Here is a 15,481-nt window from a genome sequence, read left to right as displayed (position 1 = left end):
AGAGGCGCCCCCAGAATGAATTACCCAATCAAGATAACGAGTAAGGGAAAGACGTTAGAGAGGTCACACCACAATTAACCCCAACCCCTACACCCTGAACACACCATCAAACCCTCCTGAACTTAGGAGCCCCCACATTCCTCCAGCCTTAAGGCTGCTCCATCACACTGCTTTTCTCTCTTTCACTCACTCCCTCACTCCCTCCCTGCCACACTCTCCCTCTCCCCTATCCTCCCCTTCTCTCTTGCTCAATTTAGAGAGCGAGAGAGAGAATACTTAAGTCCCCTCTTTCTCTATCATCACACACACCCTGGTTGTGGCTCTCTCCCTGTTTGGGCATGATGAGCGCTGGCTGATGATTGGGACTGATAAGATAAGGAATGCTGCTGGGAGAGGAGAGGAAACGGTTCTCAAACAGACAGGATCTGCTTAACTGAGCTGTATGGATAACTGGAAAACCGTTCTTCCCTTTTCCCAGTGAAGTCCCCTCTTACCTCCCCTCACCTCACCTCCTCTTCCCCTCCATTCTCACTTTCCCCTCCTCTCCACCATCCTCTCATGTTTCTTTTCCCTACTCCTCCCATAGGTAACCCAGGACTAGGGCTGAGAGGGGGAGGCAGGATAGGAGGAGGGGGGAGGCAGGAGAAGAGGAGGGGGGTGAGGCAGGAGGGGGGTGAGGCAGGAGGGGGGTGAGGCAGGAGAAGAGGAGGGGGTGAGGCAGGAGAAGAGGAGGGGGGTGAGGCAGGAGAAGATGAGGGGGGGTGGAGCAGGAGAAGAGGAGGGGGGTGAGGCAGGAGAAGAGGAGGAGGGGTGAGGAAGGAGGGGTGAGGCAGGAGGAAAGGGGGGGTTGAGGCAGGAGAAGAGGAGTGGTGGTGAGGCTGGAGGGGGTGAGGCAGGAGGGCAAGAGGGGTGAGGCAGGAGGGGACAAGAGAGACAGGAGGGGATGAGACAGGAGGGAGTGAGAAAGGAGAAGAGGAGGGGGTGGAGCAGGTGAAGAGGAGGGGGGTAAAGCAGGAGAAGAGGAGGGGGGTGAGGAAGGAGGAGGTGAGGCAGGAGGAAAGGAGGGGTTGAGGCAGGAGGGGATGCGGCAGGAGAAGAGGAGGGGTGGTGAGGCAGGAGGGGATTAGGCAGGAGGGAAGGAGGGGTGAGGCAGAAGGGGGTGAGAGAGGAGGGGGGTGGAGCAGGAGAAGAGGAGGGAGGTGAGGCAGGAGGGAAAGAGGGAAGGCGGGGGTGAGGCAGGAGAAGAGGAGGGGGTATGGAAGGAGGGAAGGGGGGACAGTTCAAGATGCAATGACCCAGGATGAATGGGCATGCCTGCTCAAGCCTTCTGCTTCTCTCTCTCACACACACACCTTGCACAGGGTTTATCCAAATGGTGTGTGTAAACTCCATGCATTCCATTGGTTAAAGAGCTCCTCAACTATTCCTCTGCAGAAAGAAAGAGTCAGTGTGTGTGTTTGGTTTTACTATCCTTGTGAGGACCAGAACAGTTTGCCTTGTCCCCACAAGGAAAAAGGCTATTTTAGGGTTAGGGTTCAAATTAGGGTTAGGTTTAGGGTTAAGGTTAGGTTTTGGGGTTAGGGTTTAGGTTAGGGTTAGGAGTTAAGGAAAATAGGATTTTGAATGGGAATCAATTGTGTATCCCCACAAGGTTAGTTAAACAAAACTGTGTGTATTTCCTAGTATTCTAGGAGAGCGCAACAGGAGGAGTATAGAGACTAATAGCAGCAGTAAATCCTGTGTCGCTAAGAGCAGTAGACAGCAGAAGGCTTCGTGTTGATCTCTAGTGGAACCACCTCACTTTACCCCTTACCTCAGCCCTGAAGAATACCCCCAGCACCCCAATAGCCTGCACTCCATCATAGTGTGTGTGCGTGTGCACAAACATTAGTTTGCGACCCATTCCTCTGTGACACACACACGGGTGGGTGTAAGGGCACTTGCCTCAGCTGCCCTGGCCCTCACTCCTCTGTGACGCCTTTGCCAAAGCAGGTGTATGAATGGAGGTTGGTATGTAGTCTATATGGTATATTTAGTATATGTGTATATGAGGGCTATGGGGTGAGTGGAGATGGAGCTAGTGATAACATGGGCCAAGACAGGCCAGCTTCACAACACACACACAAATAAACAAACTTGGCTTAGAATGCATAGTATCAATGCTTCAGAAATGGAATGATCATATAGACCTGTAGGATGCAGACATCCAGAGAAACCTGAGAGCATTAATGTTGCTCGAACCTTATCAGAACACTAATAGAAGTTATATCTCTGTTCTATTTGTGTCTAGGCACAAATACAATGTTTATTAGCATAAGTGTTCTAAGAACACTATCAAAATGCTATCAGAATCCAATCAGAACACTATCAAAATGCTATCAGAATCCAATCAGAACACTATCAAAATGCTATCAGAATCCAATCAGAACACTATCAAAATGCTATTCAAATCAGCAGATGTCACAAAGTGCTTATACAGAAAACCAGCCTAAAACCCCAAACAGCAAGCAATGCAGATGTAGAAGCACGGTGGCTAGGAAAAACTCCCTAGAAAGGCAGGAACCTAGGAAGAAACCTAGAGAGGAACCAGGCTCTGAGGGGTGGCCAGTCCTCTTCTGGCTGTGCCGGGTGGAGATTATAAGAGTACATAGCCTTTAAGGCCAGATTGTTCTTCAAGATGTTCAAACGTTCATAGATGACCAGCAGGGTCAAATAATAATCACAGTGGTTGTAGAGGGTGCAACAGGTCAGCACTTCAGGAGTAAATGTCAGTTGGCTTTTCATAGCCGAGCATTCAGAGGTCGAGACAGCAGGTGATGGAGAGAGAGAGGGTCAAAAACAGCAGGTAGTCAGGGTTCCATCTCCGCAGGCAGAACAGTTGAAACTGAAGCAGCAGCACGACAAGGTGGACTAGGGACAGGGAGTCATCAGGCCAGGTAGTCCTGAGGCATGGTCCTAGAGCTTTAACCCTACCCACTTTGCCAAAGCACAGCCCCCACACCACTAGAGGGATATCAACAGACCACCAACTTACTTCCCTGAGACAAGGCTGAGTATAGCCCACGAAGATCTCCTCCACCGCACGAGCCCGAGGGGGCGCAAAACTGGACAGGAAGATCACGTCAGCGACTCAACCCATGCAAGTCGAGTATAGCGAAAAAAGCCTGGCACGACGTTACGCACCCCTCCTAGGGAAAGCTTGGAAGAGCACTAGTAAGCCAGTGACTCAGCCCCCGTAATAGGGTCAGAGGCAGAGAATCCCAGTAGAGAGATGGGAGCCAGCCAGGCAGAGACAGCAAGGGCGGTTGGTCACTCCAGTGCCTTGTCGTTCACCTTCGCACCCCTGTCCAGACTACACTCAATCATAGTACCTACTGATCAGATGAGTCTTCAGTAAAGACTCTCACATGGATAGGCAGACCATTCCATAAAAATTGAGCTCTATTGGAGAAAGCCCTGCCTCCTGCTGTTTTCTTCGAAATGTTATGGACAATAAGGAGGTATATGTCTTGTGACCGTAGTGTACGTGTAGATATGTACAGCAGGACCAAATCAGAGAGATGGGTAGGAGCAAGTCTATGTAATGCTTTGTAGGTTAGCAATACAACCTTGAAATCAGCCCTAGCCTTAACAGGAAGCCACTGGAGTGATATTATCAATTTTTTTGGTTCTAGTCAGATTATAGCTGCCGTATTTAGCACTAACTGACGCATATTTAGTGCTTTATCTGGGTAGCCGGAGAGTAGAGCATTGCAGTAGTGTAATCTAGAAGTGACAAAAGCATGGATGTTGTTGAGTCATCCTATACTCGTATTTGTAGCCAAAGCATACAGTGGCTTGTGAAAGTATTCACCCCCTTGGCATTTTTTCTATTTTGTTGCCTTACAACCTGGAATTAAAATTGATATTTTGGGGGTTTGTATCATTTGATTTACACAACATGCCTACCACAATACTTTGTAGAGACACCTTTTTCAGTAATTACAGCTGCAAGTCTCTTGGGGTATGTCTCTATAAGCTTGGCACATCTAGCCACTGGGATTTTTAACCCAACGCTGATCTGTACTTCCACAACTTTGTCCCTGACCTGTTTGGAGAGCTCCTTGGTCTTCATGGTGCCGCTTGCTTGGTGGTGCCCCTTGCTTAGTGGTGTTGCAGACTCTGGGGCCTTTCAGAACAGGTGTATATATACTGAGATCATGTGACAGATCATGTGACACTTAGATTGCACACAGGTGGACTTTATTTAACTAATTATGTGACTTCTGAAGGTAATTGGTTGCACCAGATCTTATTTAGGGGCTTCATAGCAAAGGGGGTGAATACATATGCACGCACCACTTTTCCGTTATTCATTTTTTTAGAATTTTTTGAAACAAGTTATATTTTTTATTTCACTTCACCAATTTAGACTATTTTGTGTATGTCCATTTACATGAAATCCAAATTAAAATCCATTTAAATTACAGGTTATAATTCAACAAAATAGGAAAAACGCCAAGGGGGATTACATTTACATTTACATTTTCGTCATTTAGCAGACGTTCTTATCCAGAGCGACTTACAAATTGGGATGAATACTTTTGCAAGGCACTGTATTTGTTGCGATTGCAAACATAAAATGTTGGACCGATAATCAAGGATTATGAGGAAAAACATTTAGATCCACAATATTTATTCCATGAGACAAACCTAGATCCAGGGTATGACTGTGGCAATGCTTAGGTCCGGAGACATGTTGGACAAAACCCACTGAGTCGATGATGGCTCCGAAAGCCTTTTGGAGTGGGTCTGTTGACTTTTCCATGTGAATATTATCTGCCATGACCACAAGGTCCGATAGGAATTCAGGGAACTCAGTGAGGAACACTGTATACGGCACAGGAGGCCTGTAAACAGTACCTATAAAAAGTGATTGAGTAGGCTGCATAGATTTCATGACTAGAAGCTCATTTTTTTGTAAATCGGAAATGTTAACAACACCTCCTCCTTTGCGGGATGCGCGGGGGATATGGTAACTGCTGTAACCAGGAGGAGAGGCCTCATTTAACACAGTAAATTCATCAGGCTTAAGCCATGTTTCAGTCAGGCCAATCACATCAAGGTTATGATCAGTGATTAGTTCCTTGACTATGACTGCATTGGAAGTGAGGGTTCTAACATTAAGTAGTCCTATTTTGAGATGTGAGATATTATAACATACTCTTTCAATAATGACAGGAATGGAGGAGGTCTTTATTCCAGTGAGGTTGCTAGGGCGAACACTGCCATGTTTAGTTTTTCCCGACCTAGATCGAGGCACAGACACGGTCACAATGGGGAAAGCTGAGCTGACTACACTGACTGTGCTAGTGGCAGACGCCACTAGGCTGGCAGGCTGCCTGGCCTGCACCCTATCTCATTGTGGAGCTAGAGGAGTTAGAGCCCTGTGTATGTTCATAGATAAGATGAGAGCACCTCTCCAGCTAGGATGGAGTCCGTCACTCCTCAGCAGGCCAGGCTTGGTCCTGTTTGTAGGTGAGTCCCAGAAAGAAGGCCAATTGTCTACGTATTCGATATTTTTGGAGGGGCAGAAAACAGTTTTCAACCAGCGATTGAGTTGTGAGACTGCTGTAGAGCTCATCACTCCCCCTAACTGGGGGGGGCAGAGACAATTACTCTATGCCGACACATCTATTACTCGATGCCGACACATCTAGTAGAAGAACCCTATCAGAATATAGAGGAACATAGAGGTCCATGGGTCAAAAGCAGTCCCAAACTCTGGTCCCTCAGTGCACGAGCATTACTGAAATTGCACATCAACTAAGATAAGAGCAGAATGACTCTTTCTCCCTCTCTCTCATCCTTTCTCTCTTCCTCTGTTGTTCTCCTTTTGATCTTTCAGTCTTTCAGTGGTGTGGTTGAGAAGAATGTTGTTTAAATAGGGAAAATCATGTCTGCTTTGATATAACAACAAAAAATAGGAAACGACCTGAGGCTGATAGACATATTACACACACACACACACACGTAGACAAGACCAACACAGTATCTGACAAACATGCATATTGAGGAGACAGATGCACACTCACAATAAGGAGACAAACACACTTCAACTCTCTCTTTCTCTCACTCACTTCATCTCTCAATCTCTCTCCCTCTCCCAGCGCATTCTGCTGACTCTCGGAATTATGATCTGTTTCCCGTCCTCAGGAGTAATAGAATGCAGGAACAGAACAGGGCCCCTGTCTTTGTGTGACCACCTCTCAGTAACAGACAATAAGCCTCTGGAACAGTAGTGGGGAGTCCAGGTCTGAATAGTGTGGTTAATGAGAATGTTAACGGTGTGTGTGTGCCAGACGAACTCAATGCCTTTCATGCGCGCTTCGACAAAAACAACACAGAGCCATGTGTAAGGGCCCCTGCTAATCCGGAGGACTGGGTGATCTCTCTTTCTCCGAGGCCGACGTTAGTAAGGTTTTTAAACGGGTCAACACTTATAAGTCCGCAGGGCAAGACTGTATTCCAGGGCGTGTCCTCAGGGCGTGTCCTAAGGGCATGTGCAGACCAGCTGGCAGGCGTCTTCACAGACATTTACAACCTTTCCTTGTCCTAGTCTGTAATCCCCACATTTCAAGCTGAATACCATCATTCCTGTCCCCAAAAACTGTAAGGCATCCTGCCACAATGACTACCATCCTGTAGCACTCACATCTGTAATAATAAAGTGCTTTGAAAGGCTGGTAATGGCACACATCAACTCCATCATCCTAGACACCCTGGACCCACTGCAATTTGTATACCCCCCAGATCCACAGACGACGCAATCTCAATTGCACTCCACTCTGCCCTCTCCCACTTAGAAAAGAGGAAAACCTATGTGAGAATGCTGTTCATCAACTACAGCTCAGTGTTCAACATCATAGTGGCCTCCAAGCTCGTCACCAAGCTCTTTACTCTGGGACTGAACACCCCCTCTGCATCTGGATCCTGGACTTCCTGGTGGGCTGACCCCAGGTGGTAAGAGTAGGCAGCAACACCTCCGCCACGCAGGGAGGAGGTCAGATACCTGGCGGTGTGGTGCTAGGACAACAACCTCTCCCTCAAAGTCAGCAAGACCAAGGAGCTGATCGTGGACTTCAGGGGCAGGTGCACACCCCCATCCACATCGATGGGACCACAGTGGAAAGGGTCAAGAGCTTCAAGTTCTTCAGTGTCCACATCACTGAGGACTTCTCATGGTCCTCTCACACCAGCACAGTCAGGCACAGCAAGGCACGGCAGGGCCTCTTCTCCCACAGGAGGCTGAAACGATTTGGTATGGCCCCTCAGATCCTTAGAAACTTTTACACCTGCTCCATTGAGAGCATCCTGACTGGTTGTATCACCATCTGGTATGGCAACTGCACCGCCCTCGACCTGAAGGCCCTACAGAGGGTGGGGTGTACGGCCTAGCACAGGGTTGCCCAACCCTGTTCCTGGAGAGCTACCGTTCTGTAGGTTTTTGCTCCAACCCTAATCTAGCACACCTGATTCTAATAATTAGCAGGTTGATAAGATGAATCAGGTTAGTAACACCTGAGGTTGGAGCATTCTCCATGCTTACATGGACTGTTCTCCATGCTCCTGTCCGGCAGACGGTACTGGTGCATCAAGGCTCAGACCAACAGATTCCTAAACAGCATCTATCCCCTGGCCATAACAACTGCTGCTCCCCCTCACACCTACGCTGCTGCTAAAATGATTATTGATTAGATTTATTTCTACCACTACTCTACTGTTCATTGATTATTTGATTGTCTTTACCATTAGTACCTATCTATTTTATCCTGCTACTGGTCACTATTACTCCTGCTTACATGTATATATTACCACTAGAATTTTACCATAAGTATTTACAGTGCCTTCGGAAAGTATTCAGACCCCTTGACTTTTTCCACATTTTGTTACGTTACAGCCTTATTCTAAAATGGATTAAATAAATAAAAATCCTCAGCAGTCTACAGACAATACCCCATAATGACAAAGTGAAAACAGGTTTTAATAAATTTTTTGCAAATGTAGTAAAAATAGAAAACAGAAATACCTTATTTACATAAGTATTCAGACCCTTTGCTATGAGACTCGAAATTGAGCTCAGGTGGATCCTTTTTCCATTGATAATCCTTGAGATGTTTCTACAACTTGATTGGTGTCCACATGTGGTAAACTCAATTGATTGGAGATGATTTGGAAAGGCACGCACCTGTCTATATAAGGTCCCACAGTTGACAGTGCATGTCAGAGCAAAAACCAAGCCATGAGGTCGAAGGAATTGTCTGTAGAGCTCCGAGACAGGATTGTGTCGAGGCACAGATCTGGGGAAGGGTACCAAAACATTTCTGCAGCATTGACGGTCCCCAAGAACACAGTGGCCTCCATCATTCTTAAATGGAAGAAGTTTGGAACCACCAAGACTCTTCCTAGAGCTGGCCGCCCGGCCAAACTGCGCAATCGGGGGAGAAGGGCCTTGGTCATGGAGGTGACCAAGGAGCCGATGGTCACTCTGACAGAGCTCCAGAGTTCCTCTGTGGAGATGGGAGAACCTTCCAGAAGGACAACCATCTCTGCAGCACTCCACCAATCAGGCCTTTATGGTAGAGTTGGCCAGACTCCGTAAAAGGCACATGACAGCCCGCTTGGAGTTTGCCAAAAGGCACCTAAAGATTCTCAAACCATGAGAAACAATATTCTCTGGTCTAATGAAACCAAGATTGAACTCTTTGGCCTGAATGCCAAGTGTCATGTCTGGAGGAAACCTGGCACCATCCCTACAGTGAAGCATGGTGGTGGCAGCATGCTGTGGGGATGTTTTTCAGCAGCAAGGACTGGGAGACTAGTCAGGATCGAGGCAAATATGAACGGAGCAAAGTACAGAGATATCCTTGATGAAAACCTGCTCCAGAGCGCTCAGGACCTCAGCAGGACAACGACACTAAGCACACAGCCAAGACAACACAGGAGTGGCTTCGGGGCAAGTCTCTGAATGTCCTCGATTGGCCCAGCCAGAGCCCAGACTTGAACCCGATCTAACATCTCTGGAGAGACCTGAAAATAGCTGTGCAGCGACGCTCCCCATCCAACCTGACAGAGCTTGAGAGGATCTGCAGAGAAGAATGGGAGAAACTCCCCAAATACAGGTGTGCCAAGCTTGTAGTGTCATACCCAAGAAGACTCGATGCTGTGATCACTGCCAAAGGTGCTTCAACAATGTACTGAGTAAAGGGTCTGAATACTTATGTAAATGTAATATATTCTTTTTTTTTTTTTTATTAATTAGCAAAAAATGATAATAACCTGTTTTTGCTTTGTCATTATGGGGTATTGTGTGCAGATTGTTGAAGGTAAAACATTATTTAAACAATTTTAGAATAAGGCTGTAACGTAACAAAATGTGGAAAAAATCAAGAGGTCTGAATACTTTCCGAACTCTGGAGCTCTGTCAGAGTGACCATAGGGTTCTTGGTCACCTCCATGACCAAGGCCCTTCTCACAACGCAACATGTAAAGTGTTGGTCCCATGTTTCATGAGCGAAATAAAAGAGCCCAGAAATGTTCCATATGCACAAAAAGCTTATTTCTCTCAAATTTTTTGCACAAATTTCTTTACATCCCTGTTAGTGAGTATTTCTCATTTGCCAAGATAACACATCCACCTGACAGGTGTGGCAAATCAAAAAGCTGATTAAACAGCATGATCATTACACAGGAGCACCTTGTGCTGGGAACAATAAAAGGCCACTCTAAACTGTGTGGTTTTGTCACACAACACAATGCCACAGATGTCTCAAGTTGAGGGAGCATGCAATTGGCATGCTGACTGCAGGAATGTCCACCAGAACTGTTGGCAGATAATTGAATGTTCATTTCTCTACCATAAGCCGCCTCCAACGTCGTTTTACAGAATTTGGCAGTTTGTCCAACCTGCCTCACAACCTCAGACCACGTGTAACCACGCCAGCCCAGGACCTCCAAATCCGGCTTCTTTACCTACAGGATTGTCTGAGACCAGCCATTCGGACAGCTGATGAAACTGAGGATTATTTCTGTTAAAAATCATTTTTGTTGGGAAAAACTCATTCTCCCACTGGGGAAACAGGCCCTCCCAGGCCCACCCATGGCTGTGCCCCTGCCCAGTCATGTAAAATCCATAGATTAGAGCCTAATGAATTTATTTCAATTGACTGATTTCCTTATATGAACTGTAACTCAATAGAATCATTGAAATTGTTGCTTGTTGTGTTAATATTTTTGTTCAGTGTGTGTATATCTATATACTTGGAAGAAAAAAAAATGATCTAAAAAATATTAGTTATTCTATTTGGATATTGATAACTGCACTGTTGGTTAGAGCATGCACGTTAAGCATTTCAATGTACTTGTGCATGTGACAATAACAATTTAATGTGTGTGTGCATGTTCATTTCTAAACGTTTTCAAATCTCATACACACCACACACACATACACACCACACACACAAACACACCACACACACATACTCACCATACACACCACATACACATACACACCACACGGTTGGCTAGCTGCACTATCAATCTTGCCCCCTCTCTCCCTGTGCTGGTTATCTTGACAGTAAGTACTTCACATATACAAATCTCCTTGGAGGTGAAGGGCAGGCAGAATGCTTAGCGGTGGCGTTGGGGCACTTAGTGCTATCTGCTGCTAGCCTCAACTCCGCTCCTCAAGAGTGTTTAGAGTGTGTCCTCAACCACGTAAATATTTATCACACAGCTCCCCCAGGAATTTTAATGAGCACCGATGAAGAACAATCATCATGGGGGGGATAGAGAGACTGGTCTCTTTCTTTGATAATCAATACATTGCTCACTCAAAATTCAAATTTTAAATACAGCTCCCAGCTTATGTAATATACATGATGCTTCTAACAGTCTAATTGTGTGTGTGAGTGAGAGAGAGAGAGACAGGGCCACTCTTTAGAGTTCAGTTCACACATTGTCGGCCGAGCCTCACTGGGAGACGGTGGAGGAAACCTGTGATATAACTCACACACCCCCTGCTGTCTCCCGTCACACACAGGAATACATACACACACAGACTGGAACTCTCCATCTCTCATTGGTAGGATCCTGAACTTAAACGTTTTACGGGAGTGGCTAATACCATCTAGAAGTCCTGGGGAGAAACCAGCAGACTCTTTCTCCCCCTCTGTTTCACTCCTTTCTCTTTTCTTCCCAGTCTTTTTGTTTCTTGTTATAGAAACTGGGAGTATGTTAATGTGGGCAAAGAAAAAGAGATGGAGGGATGTGTGGGTAGAGAAGTGACCAGTGAAAGATAAGTTACTGTTCAGTAGAGTAGAGCTGTCACTTAGATCCACACCTGCATACCTGGACCGACTCTCTCGTTCCCTCCCAGCCTTTCTCACACCTGGACCAGAGCGCTAACAAACCATTCTCTCATACACACACACTCAGTCTTCATCTGTGTGACCGTACAAAGGGCCAAGGTTTCTGGGAAATCATGTCTGTCCTTGAGACAGCTGAGGCTGTGGGGTCCAGACTTACTCTGAGTTGAACTACTGCTGTCTCATTGCTGCTACTGTTTGATGTCTGTATCCATCCTCATGTCCATGGTCATACAAATACCAGAAGCACTTCCAATGGCCTCTCCAAACCACATCAGAGCCTCAGAGCCTGTCCCCTGTGAATGTTTCTGTGTGTGAGAGAGGGAAAGAGAGAGAGAGGTCTCTATGAGGATGTTGAACTTTCTTTCCCTTCAACGGGTCGAAGAGCTCTTTGGCTATGGTTGAGATGTGTGTAGTGTTCTCTCTCTGCTGTGTGAAAGGGTTGCTGTGATTTATTGACAGGACTTTCAGTGATACTGGAATTCCTTAGCGTTACATGCCAACTCAGAGTGCCTTAATCACCTGTGGGCTTTATCGACCGTGATCACATTCAGAGAGAGCGGTTTACACCTTTAATAGTAGAAAGGAAGAGGGGAGGGAGGATTCAGGTGTCGATGATGTTGACAATGGTGGTGATGACGATGATATTGATGATGGTTAGGCAACTGTGGCAATGAGGTTATTAGGATGTAGTGCGATGAGATATCAGTGGTTGTAGCTGCTCCTGGCTACCTGAAGAGAAGGGAAAACGGTTTCATCAGCGCTTCCATATACTCAGAGGAAACATCAATTTCTCATAGTGTCTCCGGATTCACCTCAGATGGAAACTAACATTTTATTGATACTTGCGTTGCCTGGGAAAGCAACATCGGCTGTAGGTCATTCATATAGTTGATTAACTTGGGATCAGGTATACAGTCAGTTTATGTCATTGCTGTGTCTCTCTCTCTCTCCCCCTATGTGATCCCTCTTCCGCGACCATCGCGACTAACACACACTACCCATGATGCATGGCGTGGTTTATGGACTGTGAACAGATCATGGTCAGATCGCACCGTGTGGATGCATGTGATATATCTTTATCGATCTAATTCTAAAGCCCCTACAAATTTAATATTTACACAAATCTTCTGTCTTCAGAGAGCAATCCACTAAACATAGCACATTTTCTAGAACCCATTTCTGTTATCACTGTTGCATATTTCCAGACGTGCAGAGTACTATTTTAAACAGGATATACCACAAACTTGGGTTCTGTTCCAAATCAGATCCATATGAAGATTATATAGTTCCCCATCTGTTAGCAGTTCTTGTTGAATTATTCAGTACATGATCTGTCCGTTAGGGGTGAGTTGGCTCTGTTCTAGTTAGGTTTTAAATCTCTGAGCAGGTTAAATTTCTGTGTGTGTGTGTGTGTGTGTGTGTGTGTGCGTGTGCGTGCGTGTGTGTGTGTGTGTTTGTGTGTGTGTGTGTGTGTGTGTGTGATCCCTCACGTGTGATATCCACCAGGTACAAAATGACTCATAATAGATTATCTGGATTTTGAGCAGCACACTTTGTGATGTGGGAGCACTGAAATAAAGTGTGTTCTCACTATGGTCTTCAGTGTGTTAGGACTTGACAGCTCTTTGTCAGTATAAATACACTGTATTCACGGTCTTATAGACAGATGGACATCTGACTACTGACCAATTAGGTTTTAAATCTCTGAGCAGGTTACATTTATGTGTGTGTGTGTGTGTGTGTGTGTGTGTGTGTGTGTGTGTGTGTGTGTGTGTGTGCGTGTGCATGCGTGTGTGTGTGTTTGTGTGTGTGTGTGTGTGTGTGTGTGATCCCTCACGTGTGATATCCACCAGGTACAAAATGACTCATAATAGATTATCTGGATTTTGAGCAGCACACTTTGTGATGTGGGAGCACTGAAATAAAGTGTGTTCTCACTATGGTCTTCAGTGTGTTAGGACTTGACAGCTCTTTGTCAGTATAAATACACTGTATTCACGGTCTTATAGACAGATGGACATCTGACTACTGACCAATCAGAGAGATTCAGGAACAGGAAGTGTACCTCACCTCAGTCAGGTATGTTGATAGGAGAGGGTAATGTTGTCATGGTGAGGTGGGGCATAATGATGATGCTGTTTGGATTTTAGCCCTCAGCAGTGCCATCTCTGGCTACATACTGCCACTTCATGGAATATTATAGTCAGTCCCTGGTAGGGGCTGGGATTCAATTAGGTCTTTTCTGTATTTTTCCCTCTTTATTCAATATTTATACATTCATCATTATTTTTCCCTGATCTCAACATGGCTGTAAGAATGGTTGCATAATGCAATTTCACTTTAATATGCCTTATTTGAGAATGCTGTTTCACCTATTATTTTCATTGAGGAAGGTTCGTTCTAGACACATGTTTAATTGTGTTATAACAGATAACAGGCTGGTGTTTAGGTAGGTTTCAAGAGCTTTATAACGCTTTAAATAAGCTGAGGCGAACTCACCTGGAAACCCCTTTATTCCTGACAAAAACAGCTGATATTAATTTCACTTTCGAAATGTTCTCCTATAAAAATGTAACATAATTAATGTACTTATGGAGTCACTCCATTAATAACTCCTATAATTCATATAATTATATAACTTTATATAATTATTACATTTACATTTACGTCATTTAGCAGACGCTTATTATAATACTTATATAAATTATATGACATCCATTGCTGTAATAATGATGATATAAATGTAGCTGTTTATAGGCCTGGAACAGAACTGAATGTCAGTAATGTAGTGTAACTCTGTAGAACTGCAAATGGACTTTGTGAACTGACTACTAAAGGAGGGACGAGCTTTTGTCTGATGGCTGATTTAAAGACTGTACTAATAAAAATATGTTTTTAATGCACTTGAAGATTGATTGGAGGTTGCATTTCAAATAAAAATAACACATGAAAAACATTTTGTAGTTAAAAACTTTAATCAAAGTTTGCGTTTGCATGCGTGCATGCATGCGTGTGTGAAACAGTGTGTGAGCCAGTGTGATTGAGGGCTGTGGGTGCCTGCTCTGTAAAAGGCTGAAGTAGCAACAGGCTAGTCTAATGCTGCTGTAGCGTTCCTCTGTAATAAGATCACCCAGAAACAGACATTTTCAAACATTTGGGTGTCAGATAGAAAAAGAGCTATCTGCCTTTATAAGTTCACATCTCTATTCAGCCATGGACATGAGCATATCGGGAGTAACTGATACATACTCTCCTTCTACTGAAATAAATATGCAGCTTACCACTAAATCAACTGTAAAAATATTGACACTGAGTATGAGAACTTAACAGGGTTGTTCAAGAAACTTGTGTACAATTCAAAGATACACATAGATTTTTCGGATAACAACAAATGACTTACTGTTAAACTGAGTGAGGAGGAGGTGACAAAATAATAATGACAGAGAGAGAGAAAGAGGTATTTTCCAGGCTGTATCGTTGGTGGTCTCAGACAGGGTCTCTGTGGATTGTGAACCCAGTGCAGAACACAACAGGGAAACAGAGGAGAGAGGGGGATGAGGGAGGAAGGAGGTTACACCACCGGAGTCCCACAATTCATCATGCTCTGGCACTGTCTGGATGAGAGGGAGAGAGCAGGGGGAGTCTGGGATTGATGGCCAGTGAGACTTTGTGACCTCCCTTTCCCCTAGAGAGGGGATACTGACCTGTGTGTGTGTGTGTGTGTGTGTGAGAGAGAGTTAGACAGAGGATCTGAATATCTGTTTACATCCTATAGAGAGTTATGCATGTGTTTGATTTCGATAGATAGTGGTGGAATTAAAGTCTTTATAACAGGAAGTCTACTGTAATGTACTGTTTCTACTGTATCTATTGTAATCTACTGTTTCTGCTGAACTCTGATTATAAAATTATCCCATTCTTTACATCATTCTCTAGTGGCCATGAATGATAAGTTGTTTTTGTTTCTCTCTCTCTTTCCCCAGGAATACCTGCAAGGTGATAGCACGAAGGCACTGACAAAGTTAGGCTGGAAAGCAAAGATCACTTTTGAGGTGGGTGTTGCACTTTACTCT

General features: G+C 45.0%; 1 protein-coding gene across 2 annotated transcripts in view; it reads left to right on the top strand.

Moving 5' to 3' along the window:
- Nucleotides 1–15,481, top strand: part of gmds (GDP-mannose 4,6-dehydratase) — a 199,860-nt gene that overhangs the window by 183,198 nt on the left and 1,181 nt on the right. For both annotated transcript variants that reach the window (XM_041840206.1, XM_041840205.1), the window contains one exon: nt 15,392–15,460. In XM_041840206.1, the coding sequence (XP_041696140.1) occupies nt 15,392–15,460 (69 nt within the window). The remainder of the gene's footprint in view (nt 1–15,391; nt 15,461–15,481) is intronic.

This window comes from Coregonus clupeaformis, chromosome 20 (genome assembly GCF_020615455.1).
Source record: "Coregonus clupeaformis isolate EN_2021a chromosome 20, ASM2061545v1, whole genome shotgun sequence".
In the NCBI taxonomy this organism is placed as follows: domain Eukaryota; kingdom Metazoa; phylum Chordata; class Actinopteri; order Salmoniformes; family Salmonidae; genus Coregonus; species Coregonus clupeaformis.
Note: the sequence above shows the minus strand (reverse complement) of the source record. Positions and strands in the feature narration are given on the sequence as shown.